Source organism: Anopheles nili, chromosome 3 (genome assembly GCF_943737925.1).
Source record: "Anopheles nili chromosome 3, idAnoNiliSN_F5_01, whole genome shotgun sequence".
Taxonomy (NCBI): Eukaryota; Metazoa; Arthropoda; class Insecta; order Diptera; family Culicidae; genus Anopheles; species Anopheles nili.
Genome location: NC_071292.1, coordinates 52870598 through 52880700, shown reverse-complemented (window position 1 = coordinate 52880700; position 10103 = coordinate 52870598). Strand labels below are relative to the sequence as shown.

At 47.0% G+C, this 10103-nt stretch overlaps 1 protein-coding gene across 1 annotated transcript; it reads right to left on the bottom strand.

The window, feature by feature from the left end:
- Window positions 1–1901: 1901 nt before the first annotated feature.
- On the bottom strand, window positions 1902–3841 carry LOC128724602 (protein spaetzle 5). The gene is made up of 4 exons (XM_053818325.1): window positions 3663–3841; window positions 2879–3591; window positions 2738–2801; window positions 1902–2073 (listed from the first exon to the last, which is right to left on the bottom strand). The coding sequence occupies exons 1-4, from the start codon at window positions 3839–3841 to the stop codon at window positions 1902–1904; spliced, it is 1128 nt and encodes a 375-aa protein (XP_053674300.1).
- Window positions 3842–10103: the final 6262 nt, after the last annotated feature.

The window sequence follows — 10103 nt, the reverse complement described above, 5'->3', positions numbered from 1 at the left end:
CTCTCTCTCGCATATGCGCGCCGTGCGCGTTCAACGCACCGCGTTTGCGCAACCGTACCGTACGGCGTAGCGTTCGCTTGACAGGCTTCGAAGGTCCCTCCACCAAAGGACCCCGTCCTTCTTTGCCAGGGCCAATGGCGATGCGCGTACGGTACGCTACGGCGGGATTTTCATTTCTTTCTGTTTTTCTTTGCCCTACTTGGGCTGGAAAAACGTGAGCCTCGCGTGATGGATTTGGATTTGGAAGACGCGTGAGCCGCGGCTTTTGTGTGCGCTTTTCCAATCCAGGGCCGCTCTGGGTGTTTCACAGTTGCGCAAAGCGGCCACTGCGGATTTTGGGAGTCTTTGGTATAGGTTTTGTGGTGGTGTGGTGGTGAAAAATGGTGAAAAATATTTCCAAACAACTGACTCGCTTTAAACCCCACAAAGCTAGTCCAAATGCACGCGAATGGCATTAACTATCCTTACCACGTTCGGTTGGCGATTCGCTTGAGTCCTCGCCCATACACCCCAGCTTGTGCCATTCTTTCGCACTCGCTCCTCTCAATGCCAACCCGTCCTGCTGCCCGGGTTCACCAAACGCAAACCAACAGACACGCTGCGCCCTCATAAACTACGATAAAAATGCATAATTTCCCAGATGTTTCTCGCCCGGTTCGTTTTGCGCGCCCCACACACACACACACACACCGTTCCCGGTGGCGGGGCCTGTTGATAGACATCCATCAAACGCCGGCAAACCCCCGGGAATCCCCCCGTTCTTCTTCTTCTGCCCCTTTCCCTGCCAGCTCAAGGAACACACAGGCGAGACACAGACGCGTCAGCATATGCGGATGCGGCTGGATTATTCGCTCGAGTGTTGAATTCCGATCCGATCCGGAGCCTTTGCTGGGCCTGCCCGATTATCCCTGTTGCCGGCGGCAGTACCACACCAATACAACCACGGCACACACACACCCATGCAGGACGACCACCGGCCAGGACGACAGCCATTGTCCTTTTTATTCCGCTCATTTTTATTCGGAAACTGCGGCGGAAAACAGGGGGAAGGTTCGACCATCGCACCGAACTGAAAGGACGATGCCCGTGGCCATTGGCCCGTAGGGTGAGGCATTGCGCGAGGGAAACGCACGTGAATGCCAAATGTGGCCGCTGTGTGCAGGGCTGCGATGCGGCTGAGGAAGCACGCGAAAAACCGGGTTCAGAGAGAGGCTGATTAAAAATAAAATTTATGATCTACTGGCAGCATAATTCTTTCCGATGGGCCCATTCGTCTCGTTTTGCTGCGTTCGGCTTTGCGCGCGTGCTGTGGTGGTGTTTCGTCCTTGCCGCGCGGAACCCAGCGCACAACCGGGAAAAAGGACGATCGCGGATGATGCCTGTTGACTGCTTTACGATGCGGCATTTGAGCCGGCGGATTTATTTATTTATCTTTTCACTCGCACAGCGTACGGCGGTCCAGCGCTCCACGGGCGCTCCACGGTGGTACAGATTATGGTATTTAAATTACACATATGCATGTTTATATAAAAATTATTCATTTCTATTGTGCGCAAGCTGCGCGAACAGCGGGCCGATCGTAAATTGCGTTAAACGGATGGCTCTCCCAATGCGGCTGCTTCCTAGCTAGAGCTGAAGGACCCATTTTGCTCCATAATACGATGGGATGTTGTAAAAACAGAAATAAATGTAAACGTTATATCACGAGCTAGCACACCCGAGCGTGAAGGCTTGAGCAATAGTTGGAAACAAATACACTCTCCCCGAATGGAGAGCATTTGATTCCAATTGTTCTGCTGCAGCGCAGTGATCTTTAGTCCGTAAATAATCCCCCATCGCTTATGGGCATGATCTCCTCGATCACTTCTCGATCGGTCGCTGGCGGGCGCTTTTTCCCAGCGTTAATTTCCCGCGTACAACGAACACACGCAACAGCTCGGGAACCAATACGTGTCAACGTAGAGTGTCTGACCGCTTGGGTCCAGCGTTAACAGGCGCTTCTGGACGTACCTCTGCTCGCACCGGGAGCTGTAACCGACGGGAAAGCTGCACAGGTTGGAGCACTCCGTTGACCTAGTTTTCCACGTGTTGATTTGCCCGCAGCAATGGGAAGAAAAGGGGGAAACAAAAAGAAGCAAAACCATCGGTAACAGGTTGATAATAGGCAGGATATTTTCCATCGCGGCCCGCGCAGGGCAACGTGTCAGCAAGGGTGCCGCGGTACTCCGACGTTGAAAGGGAGAATTTTCCCGTCGTACACAACCCCCGGGAATTTGGAAAAGTGCCACGGTGCCCGAGTTCGCACCGGAATTCTTGGCCGTGTGTGCGAAACGATAAGGACCAGCGTGTGGCTCTCACCGAATCCTGTGACGAGCGCGTCGGAAAAGGGCCCCTTTTTGATCCCTTTCGAGGGTCGAGAGGCGCTGAGCACCCTATTTTGTAGGGCCGTGTCGTTTGTTCGCCGTGTTTCGGGGGTTCCGTTTGTCTAGCTGCACTGAAGCCTGGATGCATTATCGACAACTGGAGATTACGTGCATTGAGCTAGGTCGGGTAAGGTTACCTTGCGAATTGTGCTGCCGTTTTACGGCGAATTTGAGGTGGTCTACGTACGTTGGCAGTTGGCTGCGTACGTAACTATATGAGATTCAGCCAGCGCTAGCAGCCGCAAGAGGGCGCTTTAAAAGGTGCCTGTCTGCTATGTGAAATCGGAAAATGAAGAAAAGCATCGAGTACTTACGCACAGATTTCGGTTTTGACGAGCTGCCTCGAGTTTTCCTGATTTACTACAAACATCCAGTTTCCTAGAACGAATGAAACGCATTAACTAATGCTTATCTCTCTCAATTTTAAAGCTGTTATGCGATGTTTGGGACACTACCTTTCGTGTTCAGTGCCGTCTGCGGCGTGATGTACCGCTCCCGAACGCTGCACAACGTCTCTCGAACCTGCTCTGTCTGCCGTTTAGGTCGATTTTTCGCCAACACCCGCTCGTACGTGGTTTCATTCAACACCGCTGGACGCCGAAAGGGAGCCGGTTCCGAGTCGAACAGGTTAACCGACTCATCAGCTCTCCTAAGCGCCCCCAGACGAACCTCACGCTGATGTTTGTCCGAGAGATCCCGTGCAAAACGTTTAAGCCAATCCGCCGGGCTGTACTGCGTCACCGGTGCCGTTGCCGGAACTGGAGCTGATCCTGCTGGGGAAGGATAATAATACCCTTGACCACCGGAACCGGAAGCGGCCGGTCGGTTGTATAATGGTGCTCGTGCGTGCGTGTTGTAGTGGTACGAATGGCGAGGTTTTGGAATGTAGATGGGCTGTGGAATCGGTGCCGGGCGTTTATGCTCGTAGTTCATCGATCCAAGCATTTGTTGAACCGGTGCGAGATAACCATACGCCGGTCCCGGAGCTGCCGGTTTGCTGCTCGGTTTAGCTGGCTCCATCGGGCTGAACGAACCGTAAAAGTGATGGTAATGATGGTGAAGGTGTTCCTCCTCTTCTACTGGTTTGTTGGCGCTGAAATCGATGCGTTCTTCGTTCGCTACGATGCGCTGATAGCCAAGTGACTCTACCAGGTGTTTGATGAGGTAACTGAAAGCACAAAACCGAGTCTTAGTTGGGTAGTCGCAGTCGAAGTGTCCTCCCAAAAATCGTCTTCTTACGCGGGATAGTCGGGATTCGCTTCACAAAATGTCGCTCCGGGAGTGACGCATTTAGGAGTCATTCCTTTAGGTGCAGGGACGAAAGCGCACGGTTCTTGACCGTACGAACCGCAGGGTGGCTTCTGTGGAGGCATCGTTGGATGGGGATATGGGTATGGTGTGCCAAGGGCCAACGTCATCCGGTGCAGGAGAAAACACTGTCCAATAAAAGATGCATTAAAATTTGCAGTCAAACCATGTACCGTTGAGACAGAATAGCTTACCATCAGCAGGGGTGATGAGAACCGAAGTAAATTCCACCGTTTCATGTCGAAGGCTAAACAACCACTCTGTAAAATTTAATTCAAAATGCTCTATAAAATAATGCTCCCCTTCTAGCCGGACTGGAGAACGATCGGCAATCATTAGACATAATCGCACCATAAGCTGTATCAGATCCAAGCAAGCGAATGGCACGGGAAAAAGCTACCCCCCGTACTCAATGGCCTGCTTTGATGAGGGCAAAAGTCTGACGAAGAATAAAACCGCTTCCGGGCGTCTCATCAGCACAACACACCATGCAAAAAGAAATGACGCTCCAGGTGAGCGGTGTAAAATAATGAGCATTGGATGTGAAAAATGTGCCATTTCTTGTGATGACCATTTTAACCTTAATTTTTACCACCAATCCATCGACCCGCTAGAGCAAACCCGCACACCCATGGGTGCCATATCATTACACCTTTCTCCGCATGCTTTACCCCCCGGCGAACGAAGCTCTCATCGACGCAAATAATTATGCTTCACCCGCAAGGCGCCCAGGCACTTGACTTTCCTTTTCATTGCACAAATTAGCGACCCACCCCCGACTGGCGGCGGCGACTCCGATGGGAACGGAAAACTCTAAAGACAAACCACCTCATAAGTCAGCGCGAGAGAGCGAGAGAGAGAGAGAGTATACACGCAACATCGCGCCCGAGAGCGGCGCGTGATCAAATGACATCAATGCTTCACACGATGGGAAGCGACGAACCCGTTTGCGTGGTGCGTTTTATTCCTTCCATCCCGTCTGGCGCGAGTCTGGCAAATTTGGGCATGTTTCTTTTTTGTGTTTCGTTCGATCCGCAAAATTCTTGTTTATCATCGTCTCGTCTGTTTTCGGTGCCCAACTGGAGTACGCCGGCGTCTTGCAGCTGGAATCGCAACGTCAATCGTGTTGTCTCGTGGTTGATCATTAAAATGTGTATCCCAAGCAAGGGGAGCGGCGAGGAGGCTTCTACGGTTGGTGAATGGAGCGTTTGTGGCTTCTTTCATCACCTTTCAACCCTGCGCAAATGGCTCAATTTGTCGTTGGCACTGCACTGCGAGCCTGTACTAATCGATTTCGGACCCTGCTCTCGAGCTGTGGGCTGTGGGTCGTAAAAGGTGCCATGCGTTTAATTTTAACAAGATACCTTGTACCGGTGAGGTGCAGAACCTTTGTCGGCATAACGATGATGCAGGATAGCCCGAAAGATCAAGGCTTGGAAAAGCTCAAGGTTTGGGGTTGACAAATTTACCACCCGGCGTTGGCACACTTACGGTGGTGATGGTTATCGTGTGATTGTTTCTCGCACAACCTTCCAGCACTGGGTGTCAATTGACATGAAAAAGTCTTGTCCCAATTGCAGTCAAGAAGCAATTCAATTTGTCGCAAAATTCTTGTGTTTTTTTGGGGTATGAAAAAGGCTCCCAAGCGAAGAGATTGAACTCGGAAGGTCACCGAAGTCACTATTTTTAACATCGTTGAGGACTAATTTAGAGGTCCACAGTTCTCATGGGAAATTTAATACAAAGAACCACAACGAACACTACAGATTGAGCCCCGATGTTAATACACTCAAAACCCCAATTTACAACACTCAAAGCTTCAAAACGTGGCCACCAAAATGCTTTTGTGCGAATATTCCTCTCATGGTACATCAATTTCATAACATTGCTCAAGCACAAATCACGCGATGAACAAACGATAGCTCAAAATCAATCCAGACCAGGCGCCTGTTGAAGAATAATAGAAGTGAACGATTTACCTGCGTGCTTTAGCTCCCAGATCCGGTTCAGAAACCGCTTTGCTTCTCGAACGAGCTTCCACTTCCCGAAATCGCCCGTTCGCCGACAACAACAACAACGACGAATTAACGACGGCTCGATTCTTTCCGCAATTCGATGCGTCCTCGACTTCCGCTGACAGAACCGCACGCGAAGACTCCTCACCGATGACTAGTTTCGGTTTCCGTGATCACAAGATCGCACTGGCTCATTACTTGACTCGCAGCTCCATTGGCGCGTTGTGCGGGTGTTTTGCTGAAGAGCTCTCGTGTACCAAACACCTCTTACATCTAGCCCACTGGAAGGGGCACCGTTGGGCTGAGAAAACGGGCGTTAGTGACTGGAGAACGATGGAGGCGCTTGCCAACATCGTGTTTAACCGCACGTGGAACATTGAACTTGAACCGTGCCATCTTTCTCTTTGCGCACTCGCCGAAGATTACCATGTGCAGGGGGTTTTTCTGTAATTGAGGTGGGTCATAGAGGGGTGTTTTTTTTGTATTCCAAGGCGTCTTTATCCCAGCATCTCAGTTCGAGCGAGAAGGCAATGAAAATGAGGGAGTAGCTGCGATAAGGGAGTGAAAGAAAAGAAGTATTTGTGATACACCTTATCACCTACAGTAGTTGTACAACTCACGATCAGCAGGTGATGGCTTAGTTTTTTATCAATTTCAAACTAGACAACATAGAGTCATTCCTGTTGAATGAAAAATCGCGATTTAAACGATAAAAGATCATCTGTTTCCATAGCAATTTAAAGCAATTGGTTGGGCAATTTCCCTCATTTGCATATTATGCATTCAAATTTATTTTTTTGTGATCGCAAAATTCACAGCCCCATGCGCTCGTGCGTTAATTCAATCGAAAGGTGAAACGAAGAGAAAACGATGTGCATGCAATTAATGCTAGCGTTTGATTGCATACATGCGAATCATTTTGGGGTACAAATATTTACTTCGGAAAAGCGTCTTGGAAAAGAGGATAAGCGTTCTCAAGCAGCACCCATCATTGCTAACGGCAGCACAGCAAATGGCAAACAAATAAACAAAAAATCCCCACACAGCTCCCGGCTATTATTAGCTTTTTTTTCAACAAAAAGTGCTGCTGGGTAAGATTTAACGGTTTGCAAAAATGCTTTATCATTGCAAAACTCATGCTTTTCTACAGCAAAAGGGCAAGCACCTTTCTAGGATCCTTCGGTTGGGATCGCGTTGAAACCGATATGTATTGAGTAGTCGCCAAAAAAAAAACTAAGCCACCATGTAAACGCGGTGATGGTGTTGATTAGCAAAAGGCAAACATCGACGACAGGAAGTAACTTGTTTTGGCTAAAGACCTGCTTTGAGCATATCTCTAGTGTACCAGCTAATTGTAACCGGCTGTCTCTCAACTGTGAATTTTTCTCTTGTTTTGTAGAAAAGTTCTGGTGATATGACGGATTTTTCGACAGAAAAATGCTCTAAGCGGAAAATTTCACGATTTTTTCGTGTAGAAGCTACGTTATTATATTTATTTATTTAAGGATGGCGAGACCGTATTGATATTTGAATAACTGTTTCTGGACTGAAAGGCATTTCCTCCCAACAGTTGCTGTGAGCCTTATCCCGGGCAGACTCGGTTAATATAGAAGGTCCGTCAAAAGAAAGATATTTTTTAGTATTCGAATACTACTGTAAGCAGGTCAAACGATAAATGTACGTCGAATATTGCGACGACATAAATATTCGCAAACAAAATGCTTTTCAAAAGCCCTTACACAAAAGCAAAAGTGTGAAAATAAACGAGAATCAAATTCTGCCCGAGTATTTCGGTCGACACAGGAAATTTTTCTCAAAAGTAACAAGAGAACATGCCAGTTAAGAGGTAGCAGTTTTTAAAAAAGTTTTTTTTTTTCAAATCACCAAACACGTGTCAAACGGTTCAAACGCAAAAACGCTTCAAAATTTGAATTTTCTCACTCGTCAATAAATGGCGCTAATTTAGCGTAAATTCCGCTTTAGCTATTCGCTCACAGATGACGCTAAAGAAAAACGCTTGGAACGTTTAATAGATCTGTATTACGGAAAATTGTATCCCTTTCAGGAAATCGAATCCTGTGCCTTCCGTTCTTCGGAAAAAGGACAGCCCAGCGAGAAATAAAAACGCGCACTCCAACAAGTATACATTCACATCGAAGAGAATGGGACAGGGGAGGCAAATTTGCTCTTTATTGGACACTTTTCGGACTGGGATTAATTACTAGATATAGTTCCACATCACATACGCCCCGGGGTTCCGTAACAAACATCACCCGTCGCCACCGTTCGCCTACACGAGCCCATAAGCAATAGACAACATTTCCTCGGTGAAAGGAAGGAAGAAACTAACGACGATTTTTCGATTAGCTACATTTCCTGCGAGAGTCCTTCTTCACGTCGCCTCTGTCTCGCTTGTACAGTGCCACTTTCGGGGAGGTTATAGTGAGTCTGTTGATGCCTTTTATATATATAAATATGTATATGATAACATGGTTTAGTTTCTCTCTGATACTAAGTTTTGCTTTTGTAATGGTTGTGTTGTTTTCTTTTGGTTGGTTTGCTTCACCTTACGCACGACTTTAATAATGTACTCGTAATCGTATATGCTCACCGCAGAACTCGCAAAACGCAATTGGAAAGCGGGTAGTAACGGAATGGCGACGTAAGCTGCTCAGAAACTATACATCGACACGAAACTTAAACGGTAGTGCTATTCAAAGTAGAAACAAAAATATCCCATTTTAATCGATAACGGTTAGCCATACTTAACTATCGAAGAGAACACAAGAAACGTGTAACGTGTCGGATGGTGTCTAGCTACTTAACACTCCTGGCCAAAGGCGGGCATTTCACGCTTCGTCTAATGAGCTCAGCTTGCGAGCCCCCAAACCCTTGTACAATTGCTTTATGAAACGTTGAGATGTATAAAGTAAATTCAAATCTAAACATCGATACGTTGCCTACGGTTGGGGATATATTTGTAGGACGCCCTCCGCAGGGAAAGGAGGGGCGCTTTTGGTAAAACATCAAAAAACGATTCTACTTCGCCTCCTTGCAAATCTCCTGTCGTTTAAAAAGCTACTACACACTCAACGCTCCTGAAAGAATTATCGCTTTGTTCATCCTCGAAGGGATACGTTTCCGCTCACGTTGAAGTAGAGCTTCCTTTTTTTAACCCGTTTTTTAATCAAAATTGCGTTTGTGGCAACCAACTCCCTCGTTTCCTCCTGGAATGTGCCCGTTTTTCCAGTGGTTTACGCGATCTCTTTTAGCTTACATTAGCTTCTCTCTCTCTCTATCTCTTCATTTATATCGATCGAGAGGGGAATCGTTTGTGTAAAGGGCTTCACGCGTAATGGTGTTTTTGCTACATGGTGGTTATTAAAAAAACAAACCTGCGCTCTGATACCTGTTCCTTATTGCCCTTGATTGTAAGCAGGTTGTTCTAACGACACGATTAGATTATACGCTTGAATCTCTACTGCCCAGACTAAGCAGCCCCCTTTCAGACTTTGGTGGCGATGCCTAGGGGGTGGTTCAGTCGTTATCTTACGCTAGAGTATATCCTTCTTACGCTAAGTCGACAGGGTTCTCAGTAATTACGTGTGTTTTGGTTTTGACGTACGATATATACTCTGGTAATCTTTCGAATTGCATCATCGTTCGGTCTTGCTGCTACATATATGCGTGTAACATATTATTGCACAAGTCTATTATACTTTTCATCTTTCGCTCTTGCTACTATAGCTCTCTTGTCCAACATCGCTACAAGCTCTCGTTGGAATGAAAGCCGGGGGTTTCAGTTCGAATAAATATACGATCATTTACTTCCTTTCTGCTTCATCCATCTACCGCAAACGTGTCCTCAAATCATGATTTTCATATTATTCAGAGCTTTCAAAAGCAACCGAACTGTTTGCATGTTTCTAATGCGAATATCTTCTAACACTGCCAATCCACAATATGAAACTTCTCATCGAACTTCTTGCCAACACCGCCCCGATGAAGTCCTTCTGTTTCGATTGTATTTCCTTTCGGATCGTTTGATCGATTTCTTGTTTACTTAAATATGGAAAGGGGAAATCAACTTTCGCCCACATTATGAAAATAAAGAAAACTTCAATAAAGCTTGTCACAAAAGAAAATCCTTCAGCTCTGCCACGCTACAGAATACTGTTGCCGAAAGCGACTGACCCGCCGGTGTGTGTGTGTAAATGATTTCATTAGCATTTGGCCTCCACTCGGTACATGCTCAGAGATCATGCTTAAATTTACGATCTTCACACCTCATCAATGCGCATACTGCATATGCGCCCCAATAACGTCTAAAATTACCGCAGACAATCCATCCATCCAG

What these genes read in the sequence shown, in the direction of transcription:
- LOC128724602 (XM_053818325.1), bottom strand. Translation starts at nt 3,841, where the DNA reads ATGACGTTGGCCCTTGGCACACCATACCCATATCCCCATCCAACGATG. An exon ending in GACGGCACTGAACACGAAAG is followed by an intron (nt 2,802 to 2,878) that starts GTAGTGTCCCAA and finishes CATTCGTTCTAG; the next exon opens with GAAACTGGATGTTTGTAGTA. An exon ending in GTCAAAACCGAAATCTGTGC is followed by an intron (nt 2,074 to 2,737) that starts GTAAGTACTCGA and finishes GTGGAAAACTAG; the next exon opens with GTCAACGGAGTGCTCCAACC.